The sequence below is a fragment of the Condylura cristata genome, unplaced genomic scaffold (genome assembly GCF_000260355.1).
Source record: "Condylura cristata isolate star-nosed mole 26May11 unplaced genomic scaffold, ConCri1.0 scaffold00006, whole genome shotgun sequence".
NCBI lineage: Eukaryota > Metazoa > Chordata > Mammalia > Eulipotyphla > Talpidae > Condylura > Condylura cristata.
In genome coordinates this window covers 38053266-38068836 of record NW_004567107.1, presented here as the reverse complement: position 1 = coordinate 38068836, position 15571 = coordinate 38053266, and the positions used below count along the sequence as shown (strand labels likewise).

General features: G+C 35.8%; 1 protein-coding gene across 1 annotated transcript in view; it reads left to right on the top strand.

The window, feature by feature from the left end:
• The window catches only part of LOC101632022 (chromosome unknown open reading frame, human C9orf135), a 60902-nt gene that overhangs the window by 1935 nt on the left and 43396 nt on the right, over window positions 1-15571 (top strand). The window contains exon 2 of the mRNA XM_004677994.2: window positions 14059-14167. Within this exon, the coding sequence (XP_004678051.1) occupies window positions 14059-14167 (109 nt within the window). The remainder of the gene's footprint in view (window positions 1-14058; window positions 14168-15571) is intronic.

The window sequence follows — 15571 nt, the reverse complement described above, 5'->3', positions numbered from 1 at the left end:
TTTGCATAACCTGGCAATAATATTCACATATATGGTCATTGATCTCATGGAATTCTATAGATCAGTAAAAAAATTAATGTCAATAAATTCAGCATATACTATGATTTGTATAAAGTGGAAACAGAAGGAGGGATGTAAGTCTGTGTATTTGTTTGAAGGGAAGAATAGGAGCTCCATATTTACACAAAAGTCTGTGTATTTGTTTGAAGGGAAGAATAGGAGCTCCATATTTACACCAAAGAGAAGAGGCAAGTAAGGTAAAATAGGAAATAGCACTACAGGGAATATGTGTAGGTTGGCAAATACAGTTGATCTTCATTGTTCATTGTGAATTCATCTACATCCTAGAATTTCTTTCTGAAACAAGTGTCATGACAATTTCAACAACTCAATAGTTTAAACATTTAAATGATTCCTGTCTTTCCTTTTATGTAGCATCTAACACCAGTATGATTACTACTCAAAATAGTTGTTAGGAGTATCTCTGGTCCAGTACTGATACAAGATATTACCAAGGAGCCATCTCTTTTCTGAAGTTGGAGTGGGAGATAAAGAACCATATCACCTCTATCACACCTTGATGTTTCTGAGTGAGAAACTCTTTTCTAGAAGTTATATTTTCTATCCTATCTTGAAGTATTTATGAAACCATTAGATGGTTCCATTAGAAATTCTGAATTGAGGACTGCCCTGGTAACACAGGGGTTAAGCACTATAAAGCTATCCCCAGCCACTGCAGCATGAGTTAGCATGGTTTGATCCCCATGCAAGGGAGCTCACCTACATACTGTAACACAGACCTCTGTTGTCTGGCCATCTGCTCCCCTCAGCAGTGTATTTCAGTAGATCCACTTGTTCTGTTCCCCACTCTCTCTGGTGAGTCCTCTCACCCCAATATCTCTGGCCTATATCCCAGTTCTTCTGCATAAGAATAATAAATATTAAAAATAAAAAGAAATTCCAGGCCCTCCCTAGTGATGCAGTGGGCTAAACCTCAGCACTACAAAGCTAGCCACAGCCACTTCAGTGTGAGTTCAATTTCTTTTACCCCATCAGTGATCCCTAGCCACCCGGGAGGGAGGTAACCCACATGGCAGCATGGCAGACCTCTCCTGTCTTGCCTGCTCCTCCCCTCAGCAGTGTACTTCGTCTATCTACCTGCTGTGCTCCCTACTCTGTCTCTGGTGAATCCTCTCACCACTCCTGAACCTCTGGCCTGTACCCCAGTTCTGTATGAATAAATAAATCTTAAACAAAATAGAAATTCTGAATCGAGTCAAAATATTCTTTAGGATATCTTCCCATTCATTGGATTAATGGAATTCTAAAAACCAGAACAACTAGACTTTCCCTGTGTAAATTCTCTGGTGTAAGTCTAGTTCTAGTTCTTATATTTTCATTTATTTGTTTATTTTTATTCATCTCTTCCTTGGCGAAGTTGACATCTGGTAATGAGTGATGATAATTTAAAGCAAAAAATTAACTCAAGTCTCCATGGAGACAGTTCATACTCTGGTCTCCATGGTGACACTTAGTTTTAAGTGCTTGGGTTAATTTTATTTAATTATAATTTCAATTATTTTTCTCTCCTTAAACCCTAAAATAAAGAGCTTTGGTATTTTACTCTCCTCCATACTGAACCTCATCATAGAAAGAAAACAAAGAGAAAGGAAAGAAAAATAAAATGTGCCAATTGTGGAAAGGGAACTTCACAGTGTTAAACACTCATACAAAATCATTTGCAAAGATGATAGAAACCAAAGAGCTTTCTGGGACACGCTTCAGACTTAGCCCCTACTAAGTGCTATTTGAACAGGGAGTTCATATGTATTTCAGGCACTCCAGGTTTAAAGGAGAACCCAGTTTCAAGGTACCAGAATATCATTATATTGTACTTAAATAGAAAATAGAGATGAATTTTCTAAATCGCTTTACTATTGTTTCTATATTCAATAGGTAATTGTCTTGGGAACTAACCTGGAAGTATTTTGAGTCTTCTGAATATCAAGTTAGATGTTCTACCAGCAAACCAATCTCCTCCCATCTCTAACACACTCAAAAGCCAGGACAAAAAGGCAAAGGGGAAGGGAAAACCTGTTAGGAATCCTATGTCACAAACTGCCTCTTTCTTGAAATCCATATAGTCTTTCTCTTTCCTTTAACAGTTCACAATGTCAGTTGAAAATTTATTCCACTTAGGTGTGATAACCATAGCTGTCCTACCATCAGAGCACCCACAGTTCTCCATCATAGTTCTTTGTGCTTTTCTTCTCCCTCCCCTCGCCCCTACTTCCTGCACCCATTCTCATTCCTGCCCCTTCCTCTTAGATGCTGTAGACCTAAAGTCAGTTTTCAAAGGTCTGACCCTTTGTTTGGTTTCTCTATTTTCCACATATAAGTGACATCATCCAGTAGTTATTCTGTTCTGGCTTATTTTGCTTAACAATCCCTTCCAAATAACTTCCATGTTGCCACCAATGGCATTAGTTTATCTTTTGTGATGGTTGAGTAGTGTGTATAAGATAGTTCTCATTGTCTGAGACTTTTTAACAGCACTGCTTTCATTTTCTAAAGTGTATTGCTTTAAGAGGTAAATTATAAGATTGTTTAACCTGTATTACATATTAGGTAACTTCTGGGTCTTATTTACGGAAGCTTATGAAATTTAGACAACCTTTTATTTCTCAACAATGCCTGAATTTCAACAAAAATCTCTCACTCATGGAAAATAACAAAAATAATGAACAACCATATACCAGAGACATTTTGCGGGGGTGGAGTAGGGAATGGGATCAAAAACGCGGAGGGGGTGGGAAGTGCACGGGATTATGGTGATGGCACACGGGTGTCTTGGTGATGGGAAACCCGCGGGGATTACAATTAAAATGGGAAAAAAATGTACAAAATGATGTAAAAATAAACTGTTATATATATATATATATATATATATATAAATCTCATTACCCAAAAAACTCAGACATTTTGTTAGACATAATCCGCAGTGCTATATTTTTCTTAATATTTCTAGCAAAAAAGTACTACTTCTTCTCAAGACAAATATGGCTGGTTATTTTAAAGGAAATTCAGTAAAGAAAAGTGCAAAGATTAACATCTGAAAAGTATAATCTCACTATAAGAGAGAAAAGTACAATGTCATGGGTTCTCTTTTTTTAAACATTGTGTTTAAATATGTTGAAAAAAGACCTAAAGGGTGATAGTCACCATATAATAGACTATACTAAGGAGTAATAGGTTTATGAATTATTTGTCCTTTTCCTTTTTGCCACTTCTACATTTTTCATAGTGGATGGCTTTTTTTTTTTAACAATAATCATAAAGAAAAAATACCCAAATGTGTGATACCCTTTTCTATAGCTTTTCCCCAAGCATTCTCTGATCAGAATTTAGACACAATATTTTATCTCTTACATAGTCTTAGTCACTCTTAATGGTTTATTATGAGTCTTTTTAAAATATCTTTTAATTGCTAGTTTATGTTGGGTAGAAAGTGTGATGCTGTTCACATTCATTTGGTTTAACCACACTTTCATTCTTGTCTGTATTCTATAATGGTAGATCCTACGCGATGGTTATTTTTAATCTAGTCCTACAGTCTTACTCAACATACGCACACACCCACAAATGCTTTTGAATGTAGTAGTTTGGGAGTGGGGGTGGCAAAGCACCTTATTTTCTATTTTTCAAAATGAAATCTAGGAGACTCTGTAACCTTTTGTTCTGACTATATTTTTTTCTTTCAATGCTATTCTCTTTTAGGAAATTCAAATCCTTTTCTGAAAAGCAGTGGTTATAGTATCGTTGGGCTTTGATCTTTGTATGAGATTTTGCTCAACTTAATTGACATTGGCCAAAATAAGACATTTTGCTTGTAAAGTGAATCCAATTAAGTTAGACATTACAGAACAGGCATTTCTCTGTGCGAATGTACTTGGGCCAGAAAGATTATTGTTGTGTACAAGTATCTTACCTGACCCAGCTCCATACCGTTGAAAAAATGTCCCACACTAGCCAAAGGAGCCATCAGAGCCCTTCCTCATCATAATGCTTGTGTAATCTTTCCGTTCACAGGTAAATACAAGTATTTTTTCACCAAGTTTTCTTTCTCCCATTAATGATCTAGGTAAGAATATGGAGAGGCAGGGATGGTAGATATGAAAAAAATGTGGGCTTACTGACATTTCGGTAAAGGAGAAGCTCTGTCTGTGGGCATTGGTATACTCACGCGCAGGGTTTTTGTTAACATTGGAATTAGCATTGTTAAACTTCAAGTTGCTCCAGAAAATCACCCCATTGAAAATTTTATGTATGTATTGCTTAGAATTCTTTGGATTGGAAGTGACAGATGTTCAACTTGTACTAGCCCAAAGAAGTAAGAGACTACAGCTAAGAAGGGCAGAAATGCCCTTAGGAACAAGCAATACAAGTATAACAGGTCTTACTTTATTTTCCTTTCTCCTCCTCTTTATTTGCTTTGTCTTATCATTGAAGATTATAGGAAACATGACTCCTGCAGTTCTAGAATATCCATTTTGCATCTTTATCTCACACAAAAAGGTTGGTTTTAAAGTTTTTTTCAGTTCTGAATTAAAATAAAACAGCCCAGGGTAGATGCTCATCCCTTGGTCAGATATCCCTTTAGGTTACTTTGACTGTGCAAAGTTATATAGAAATATGGCAATGATTCCTAAAAGCCACAGGAAAGGTGAAAGAAGGCATCCTGGGTTGGCGATACTATGTATCTCTACTAAACCCCATCCTATTCCATGGATGCCTGTTATCTACTATGTCCATAGCATGGGAAATGAATACTAAATGCCAAATATCCAAATTTATAGTAAAAATTAAAATATAGCTTATTAATATGTTGATGATTTCTTACATTAGCTAATTATTTTGACATTAAAACCCCACCCCTACCCCAACAATTTACCAAATGTAGTTTAAAAAACTGATTTTACATGTAATAGGTAGAAATAAAAATTTGAAGAAAGATTACATGAACATAGCTTATAGTGCTTTGAAAAGTTATTTTTGAATAAATTTTAACATTGTAACACTGTTTTGATAACCATTAATATTTTATTAGTGTTTCTTTTTTTTTGAAATATAGTTACCCTATAATTATTAGTCACACTGGATTTTCTTTATTTAACTAAGTTTGATGCACCAAAAAAGCTAACTAAAATTGACAGGAAAATTATAATATTTCTTCTGCAAAATATTAGCTCCCCAATCAGATTATTCTAGATTCAATCAAATGAAAGAATTAATATAATTATATTAATTTATTACAAAGAATTTAGCCTCCTTTTATAAAAAGTAGCAGGAAAAATATTTTGAAATTAAAATGTATGAATCTTTCACAAGTTTTTAAACACTTAAGTAAAACACTGAAATGCTTAGCTAGGAGCCAGAAGCATCAAATCAGTTTTTATTTTAAAAAAGATTTATTGTATATATTTATGCATACATGAGCTGAGGTACAGGCCAGAGGTGCTGCTAGGGGGTTTGAGAGGATTTGACCGGAGACAGAGTGGGGAGCAGAACACTCTGCTAGTGGATCTACTGAAATACACTGCTGAGGGGAGCAGCAGGTGATGCTGGAGAGGTCTGCTGTACTATGTGGACCTGGCCCTAGCCTGGGATGGAACTCAGGCCACAGTAGCTGCCAATAACTTGATAGTGCTGAAACTTATCCCCTTAACTCCTTGTGCCTCCAGGGAGGCCCCTATGTCAGCTTTTTAAAAATCATCATTTTTCATATCCTTCTTTCTAAAAAAAGGTTTTTTTTGAATGAAATTTATTTAAAACAATTATTCTTGCGCCATTGTTATGTTCAGGTTCTCAATGGGCTTGGGATATGACATTGAACAAGATGCATATTATACCCTTTGGAAGGAGGCAATCTTATGGATGTATACTATCTATAGACATCTTTATCTATATATACCCCTGACCTGGTTCTCCTTTCTAGGAAGAATTGCCCTTTCCCATTGTTCTTTGGCTTTATATGTGATTTTTACAATTATTCTCTTATTTTTAATAATTAGTCATTATTCTCAATTATTCTCTTATCTCTCCACAACTGCAATGTGTATTGTAGAATAAACTCTTTTCTCTTGTTGGTTGGTTTTCTCAGTTCATTTCCTCTTCTCCGAAATGTTAGAGGTCAAATGATCCTATAAATGTTGAACAGTTAAAGGATTTTTAAATGCAGGTTTCTTGCAAATACAGTTCTCAAAAACTTCGTTTCTTATTTGTTTGAATTCAGTTAGTTGCTAACCTTACTCTAATTTCTTTCCAGACAAAATTCTCAGACTAGGGATTTTTATTGCTTCCTCCTGAAGTCACCTTGCATGTGAAACTGCTGTAGTTACAGAAATCAGAATCTCTAGATCTAATTTCTCTTTGGCTATCTCTAAGCAGATATTTGCTCCTGTGTAACTTAATTCAGTGGAAAGGCCTAGCAATAGGATGAATTTTGCTGCGAGACTAAGCTTTACTGAACTTTGCCTCAAGGTCTTTCTCTTTTACTGTTAGGATCTAAAAGTTGTTGACTCTTCCAGAATTCCAGTGTTCCACATTCTGAAATTTTCTGTTTATAATCATCTAAACTAGCCAATTATTTCCCTTTTCTACCTCACTACCTTAGCAAAAGAAAAAAGAAAAAAGAAACAAACAAACAAAAAACAATAAAAATTTACACACAGAATGACAAACTGTTTTCCAGTCTCTTTGCTGATCTTCCCAGGTAGATGATTGGGCTTTTATCTACTCTGGCTATCAAATGTTTGGCCCTTTTAACGTTTGATATAATTTTCTTTGTTATCTTCTTCCTGGTTCCTAATCAATCCCTGTATTTTAGATTTTTGTTATAATTTTATTCACTTCCTATATGAATTTCTTGGTTAGGATAGACTAGAACTTAAGCTAGACTAGAACAAAAATCTCATTGGCTTAACACATAAAGATTTGTTTCCTGCTCCTACAACGTCTGCCATAAATTTCTGGTGGCAGATAGGCTTTCCTTCGCATAGATAATGTGGGACTCAGAGTTGCTCACTGAGTCTCTAGCATCAGTTACTCTAGCAGGGGAGGAAAGTTGAGAATTGTGGAAGAACTTTCATTGTCTGAGTCCTGAAACAACACATTTTTGCTCATATTTATTTTATTATCCAGATTCATTCATATGGCCCCACTAACTGCGAGGGAACTGAGAATTTTACCCTTTATAGTCCTAGGAAATAAGGAGAAAATTGTGTTATTGAGCACAGAGTCTATTATACATAGAGGACTTTTCTTGTTCAACATACCCCCTAGTTGGGCTCTTGGGCTAGACTTTCATTCCTCCAACCCTGAAACCATTGTCCATGTGCAATGTTGGCAAACAACCTTAGGGGATCAGTAGATCTGGAATTTTGAAATTCCTCTTACTCCTTTGGTTAAAGGCTTTTGTCTGAAACTTGGCGGAAATTCCCCACTAGATTGTGCACTGTTAAATATTTCCAATGTGTTAGATTTAAGAAAGTTTATATTTTATCAAGTATGTTCCAATGAGAGAGTTTATCTGTACAACCAGAGAACTATACTTTGGCTGACACTCTCAACTCTGGGCAATCTCATTCCTGAGCTTTCTCACTATAGTACATAATCTCAGCCTCTTCCATTTGTCTCTCCCTGTCTTTTCACTGCTTTCACTACTAATTTTGGAATTGTGACTTCTGATTTTTGCCAGAAATCTAGTTTGCTTTTTACTTTTCCATTTCCTTTGCTGCTTTTGAATGATTTCTTGGATGAAAAGGGGGAAATGCTCACTCAACAGTCATGTTCATAATGAAAGACCATTTTAATTCTATAATCTATTCATAAAGAAAGACTTGTTCATTTGTTTCTAATGTGAATGAATGAAATGCTTTGAAGCCAAAGGAACTAATTTATGCAATGAGCATTGCTTATGAATTCATGGCAGTGTGCACTAAAATTGTTCTTAAGTTCACATGTTATATACTCTTATGATACTTTTCAAATTATTTAAACCAGAATATTCAGATTTTAGGCATAGGAGCTTACACAGGTAATCAGGTGTTTTCTTTTAGTTTTGAAAGGGGTAAATTGATCTTCATGTGTCTCATGCCAGATATACTCAAATACAGTGATTACTAATATGTGATATACTTTTAAAATTCTGTCTTTGGTCCCACTCTTCTACCACCTAGTGTCTTTTGCCAATCAATATAATCTATTTCTAGAGGTAGGATTAAAGAAACATTACAAAGTATCCTAGGGATTTCAAAAAAGAACATAAACAGCTGGGACTGTTAAAACTTAAAACTTTAAAAACTTCCCAAGGTGAGAGAAACCATAACTGCAATGAAAAAACATCCCACTGAATGGGAGAAAATATTGGTATGCCATATATCTGACAAGTTACTGATATCAAAGATAGCAAAGAACTTTAAACTTTATAAAAACAAAACAAATAACATAATTAAAAAAATGAGCAGAAGAACTAAACAGACACGTCTCCAAAGAAGACATATAAACTGCAAATAGGTACATGAAAAATTGTTCACCACAACTTATTGTTCAGGGAATGCAAAGCAAGACCACAATGAGGTATTATCTAATACTTGTGAGAATGGCAGCTTCCTCACACACAACCAGGATTTCTTTCCTTAATTGGTACTTTATTGAAATGCTAGGCTGTGCCTGCATGACTTCTGCCCATGTTCTTGGTTTCCAAGGATGTTCCCTTGGACACAATGTTTTCATATGCACCAGGTGGGCTGTTGCCAGACATTGAACAAGCAGGTATCACACCAACAGATATGGAAAAGGAATATTCCTGCATGGCTGGTGGGAATGCAAACTGTACTACCCTCTAATGGAAAGCAGTAGTAAGGTGTCTCAAACATTAAAAATGGATCTGCCATGTGTCCTAATAATTCTACTTTTAGGCATCTACCCAGAAAATTAAAAATACACTAATTTGAAAGGAAAATTACACTCTAACATTCATTGCAATACTATTTACTATAGCTATATTATGGAAACAATCTAAGCGCCCAACAACAGATGAGTAAATCAAGATATGGTATATGTACACAATGGACCACTACTACTCAGTGATCAAAAAAGATAAGCTTATGCTATTTGTGACAACATGGATAAATTCGGTAGGGATAATGCTAAATGAACTAACTCAGAAGGAGAAAGCTAAATACTAAATTGAGCCACTAATGTGTGGACTATAGAGTAACTACACTAGGAATCAGATTAAACCAAGCTTAAAAAACTAACCTGTAGAACTGAAGCACTCAGAGAGGGGAAGGAATAGGAAAGGGATAAAAACAAAGAGGAAAGGGAGCTCATAGACTATGGTGGTAGAGTACGGGTTATGTGGTGGTGTGTACAGTACAATGGTAATGCCTGATAGGGTATCCAGTATTTTCTCAATTAAAAATAATTAAATTTAATTAAAAAAGAAATATCCTAAGATTTGGAGATAATTGGTCTCCAGTTGTTGAAATGGTAACAGTACATGCACTGCTGTTGGTTTGATGGGACAGTCCTGTTTTTCACCACTCCCAGTCTCTAGTGTCTCAGATGGTGTGATGAATTATAACCTCTCTATTTAATGCATGCTGCCCCGTTGGCTCATGTCATGTGTTTAACAGTTAATCAGATGGACAGCATTTATTCATTTGTAAAGTTAAGACAGGCAAAGACTCTCTCACTGAAATATTCTTTTGTTTTTTTCTCAATATTCCCCATGTGGCCTCCTGTTTTGAAAAATCTTTATGAAGAAAATTAAAAGTGATGATGGGTTTTATTTACAGTGCCTCTCTATATATTATGAATAGAATTAATTAATTTATCTGTCTCTCGCATGGTTTTCTTTTGAGTGTAGTTTAGGCTTCAAATTCAGTGGTTATAGAAGCACAAATCTCATACAGTATGAGACACATTGACAAACAAAGTCTTCATAAGTTGGGAATGTCACCATTTCTCCCAAGTATATAATAATTTCTTTGTGACTCTGCAAATACATCTAAAAGTTTTCATTTGTTAGCTTGATGAATATGCCACCAAGCAACACTACCTTGGTATATAAATCATTTACCCATTAAATCTTTAAAGAGGATTGTCAAATGTTTCTTTGTAGCCTTTGATTCTATTGGCTTTATGCTTCTAATATGTCAAGAAATATAGCTGATTCTCAGGGGTAATTTTCTTTTAAAACCCTAGATAGCAGATCATTCTCAAACCAAATAGGAAAGGTAACTTTCTTTTCTCACTTGGATTAGATTTACATAAAATATATATATATATATATAATGGCTGACAGAGTAGCTGTAAACTATATTAATAATTCTAAAATTAAATTAATAGTCTATCATCTAGAGTCTTAACTAAACAATTTTAACATCTTTGAAGTCCACAAAGAAAATGTATCTTTTGCCAAGTAAACAAAAGCTTGAATTCAACTTGGATTTTCACTGTTCTCATGTCAGATATGGCTCAGATTCAAACCCCCTTTGCAATCAGTGTTATGCATATGTATAGGGAGAGTTTTCCTATCCAACAAGTAGATTTATGATTCCTTTGGAGAAAAGTTTTTATTTCAAAGAACTAGCATCCTTATATGCCTATAATCACTACCTTTTTGTATATGCTTCTGAAGAGTGAACTTGAATACTCTTTTTTTATGGACACATTTGAAAGCATTTGCTTTCAGCATTTATATTAAGGTGACAGTAACAAAAAGTAACCTTCATTCAATCAAACATTAACTCATTCAAGACTTAGGAGCATTTCTAGTGTGTTATATTATCCTAGGCACTGAGCTCATAAGGGTGAATAAAAAATTTTCAATCTAATATGATGGCTGATTCATTAATTAATAACAATGTGAAAAGCAATGCCATGATAAAGATATCATTTCTCAGGTTTCCTCACCCTCCCTGGCCCAGGTTCCACTGACCTAGGAGTCCTACTTTGTGTTTCTTTTCTCTTTAATAAACTTTTTCTTTCTATAAACAAAGATAACATTTCTTTATAAATCCCACTTGATGAAATCTTAAGTGTAACTTGGTCCTACAAGGAGAATTCTATTGCCTAAATGTCATTCTCCTCCACTGGGAATTGGATCAATAGCTATGATTTAGGATAGTCTGAAGGGAGCTGCAGGCCCCTGCCTGAATAAGATCTGTACTTGAGTTTGTTTAAACCTATAACTCACTCAGGAATTTCGCGTGTTTACTTGAGGGGTCTTAGAGATCTGAATTGATGTGGAATCATCCAACTCTCATAGTAGGAAACTCAAGCTCGCAAAGGGCCCCAACAATAGACCCAGAAGGTTATCCCAACCAGACATGACTTGGGATTTCAGGAGATAGGAAGGACAAGACCTAAAAGGTTCAAGTGATAGTAGGGAAGGTGGCAGAAAATCATGTACCTTCCAGATACATAAAGAGTGAACTACTCACACTGGTCTTTGCCCTAGTGGATTTTTTGACCACTAATCCTCTTTAAATAAGCCCAAATGACATTTTTTGACAACAGGGTCATGGTCACAAGGTCCTTTTTATTCCGCTGGCAAATCTGATCTTGCTTGGCCTCACCCCATTCCTAATTCTCTTCATATTTGTACTATTTACTCTAAAAAGAAAGTGTGTTTTATTTCTTATAATTAAGGGTATCTAACATAACAAAAAAGTCGGCATTCAGCACGGTACTTAATAGAGCATGGTCTTGAGCAGAAAGTAGGTTGCTTGCAGTTCTGCTGGCAGGATACCCTGTGGCTCCTTCTCCCAACAAAGATGTCAACCTGGACCTGCATGCCTGTCATCAAAGACACAGCTCTTCTTTCAGTCAGTTGCACAGAGTACCTGTATTCGAGCTGCTCTGACCTTGAAATGACTGCTGATTAGCTGCAGTCTAATTCATGCATGGAGAAATCTGTGAAAAATCAGACTGTAGACTAGTCTGGTCAATGATGATCTTTTTACTAGAGGTGATATACAAACTGGAGAAACTATGTAGAAAGATTTTTCAGATAGCTAAATTTATTTGGCTTAAAGGCCTCTGAAGTTGCTTTTACTCATCTTTGATGCTATAGGTCTTCTTAGAGTGACAGATAACTATTTTATTTGTAATGTCCCTGTCAAAATAAAAAGTGGGCAATTTTATTCTGGTCCTACAAATTTTGGGGGGAATGTTTTGCTATGCTGTAAAATGTGTAGGTTTGAAAAGCACTGATCTGATACACAACCATTCTTTAGCATTTTCTCAATCTTAGCAATTTATAAACCAGACATTTCTGTCACCCAGCATTGGGGAGGATGTTTAGTATCATCACCATCCTGTCCTCTATATATTAGATGCCAGTAGCAACTTACCCCTCCCCACTAAATGTCTCCAGACCTTATAAGTATGGGTAAATTGGCCCTCTCACCCTACCTGATAAACACTTGTCTAGAAGTAGTAATTTTCAAACTGTGACCCTGACACACTAATGCATTGTGAACTCAGTTTAGCACGTTGATAGCAGCATTAAAGAAAAAAAAAATCAGAGACTAGAAAATATGCAAGGGTAAATAGTGTTTTATAAAAACTTGACTCCAGTTTTGTACATGGAAGCATATATGCATATTCTGGACAAAGATGTAACATTTGTTTTACTTGAGGTTATGTTTTTAAAGCTTGAAAGTTATTATACCAGAGACATTTTCAATTTTACATATGTTCTTTCTCTTAAAGAATTTTTATTGCAATGAAAAATCATGGCAAGTTGTAACTAAGTATGGGTAGCAAGAAGAGAAAACTGTGGACTCCATCCAGGTTAGTGGATGGTATCCTGCTTACCCAACCTGTGCTCACAGTAAACAAACTAGAGGTTTTTCTTGTCTTTCTTCATATTGTGAACAACTGAAGACAATGATTGCATCGGGCTTGCTTCCATCATATAGTCTGTACCTAGTAAAATACCTGGCATGTAGTGCTTAAAAATATTTGCTCAAGGAATGGATGGGAGGATGAATTATTGGGTACCTCAGTGTGTATTACATAATCCTAACCTGTATCCTTTAATAATGTTCTATTTGGGAGTTCTCAGATTTATCTTCCTTTATCTTAACCAAGAATGTTTTATGAAAACACTTCACTGCATTTTTTCCCTTCTCTATCTCTCAACCCCTCTTCTATTATTATTTCTAATGACTCTTTTAGTCAAGATAATTGTAATATTTCCCCCTTTTCTCTACATATTTGAAAAACATTTTTCTTTGCTATCTTATGTTTACTGTTAACTTCCACTAGACCCTCTTTAGAAGCAAGAGAAATAAGTTATAAACTCAATAAGAGCAATAAGAGCTCTTCTCTCATTTTCAAAAAATAAATTATAATTACAATTCATGGTAGAAAAATTTCTAGAGTGACATGTTGCCTTTCTAAAATATTACCTTATTTAGAATTTATTTTCAGTAACTACTTTATTGAAAAGATAACTTCTTTGGAGTCTGATTAATTGCTGTGTTGGGTAAACATTGTTTTCATGATATTATTAGTCTTATAACATGTGCTAATTTGTTTTCAGGTTGTTGCCTAAGCATTACTTGAAAAAAGAGATGGGATACACTTTAGAGATCCTAAATCCAGTACATTTTTAATTAAAATGCTATAAAGATAGTAAATTTTCATTGGATAGTTTCTTAAAAATGTACAGCAGGTTAAAGCACTGCACTGAGAAGCTTAAGCCACTTCCGCATGAGTTCGATCCCTGCCTGCCCCAGAGTAGATCCACATGGCAAGACAGACCTCTCCTGACCCGCCCGCTGCTCCCCTCAGCAGTGTACTTTGTAGATCTGCCTGTTCTGCTCCCCACTCTGTCCCTGGTGAATCCTCTCACCCTCTGCATCTCTGGCCTGTACCCCAGTTCTGTATGAATAAATAAATAAATCTTTAAAAGGAATGTAATTGCAGAGTTTTTGATAAATAACTTTATCTCTTAACAGATTCTAATGTTTTTTCTTTAAGGCATCATGACAGAGAAGCTTATCCCAAAGATTATGACATAGAGGGTCCTGAGAAAGTAAAAAGACTGTGCAGTTCAACATATTGGAGACTTGGAACTGAGGAACCCCCAGTAAGTAGTTGTTATGAATTCTTTATATATAGACTCTTCATCCTAGTGAAAATAGAAAAAGGAAAATGAGGAACTCTTTGTCAGTGCCCCTCTCTTTGCTATGTCAGTTACTTGGGCAGATGGTACTTCAGTGACCTTACCTATAAAATGTATACATTTCATAAGGTTATTGGGAAAAATGAGAGGAAACAAGCTAAGTACTTGCCTTCATACCTGGCATATAAGGGCTTAAGAAATTATTACTGTTGTGAGAATGGCATTCTTGCTAGCTGTCCCATCCAACCTTCATGATAACCATATGAAATAGGTATTATTATCTCAGGTACGGAGAAATGAGCACACATCAAGAGAGTGAGGATCACTTTTTGTGACATACTATGTATTTCCACTCCACTTATCAGTCAGATCTTGGAGGGACGGGGGTGGGGGCGCTGGTGGGTAGGAGGAGGAGTAGGAGAGAGACCCTGAAGGTAAAGAGCAGTGGAACATAGCCTCACACACCTACTATAGCCTCCCAAACCAAAAGCTGCCCTGAATTGGAAGGGTAAGAAGCTTAGCTATAATATACCTGGAAATTGTTGTTATTTCACAGGACTGGAGAATTTCATAACTAAACTGAGATCCTTCTTGAGATTGAGGTGTCCAGAAAAGCTCTGGGACTTGCCTAAAATTTCCATTAAGCAAAAGGAAAGAACTAGCCATCCATGTGGGTGGCTTCTACATGATTACACCTGAATGATGTAATAGAAACAATTCTATAAGGCAGTTATATCAGCAGTGCCTTCTTCATTCTCTGAACAGTTCTTATTGTAGGTACCATACAGAACCTGATTGTATAAGTGAGGAAACTCAGGCCAAGTGAAATTTAATCTCTTGTTCAAAGTTAGTTAGAATATGCATTAAAAATTAAAATCCAGTTTTCTCCTCTGGTTCCAAAGTCTAGCTAAATATTTTTCCAATCTGCTTTATACCAAGCTGCTTCTCTCCCAGGCCAGTTGCCATTTTACCTCCTGACACTGTATCCTTCTTGCAGAAAACCAACCTAATTATATTTTTACTCTCTTCTGGGTTTTGTGTACATATCGCTGATATATGTGGGGACACTCATTCTTACATCTTAGCCGTAGCCTGTATCCAAAATTATGTCCACACTTGTGTAGTCCTAATCCCATGTTTCCCCTCCTCAAAGCCTTCTTTGCATATTTTCGTATTTTTGCAAGGGCTGCTGAGTGGTGGCCTTTTTGTGTCCAACTACATTTCTATTTGAGTGAAGGTGTCCATTAATTGAGGGTAATGCTGCTGCATAGGTAATGTGAACATCACTTAGCTGTGAAAAGATTTAAAATAGGATGCTGGTCCCCGCCACATCACCTGTGAATCATCACCATAGTCCTTTGTGCTCCT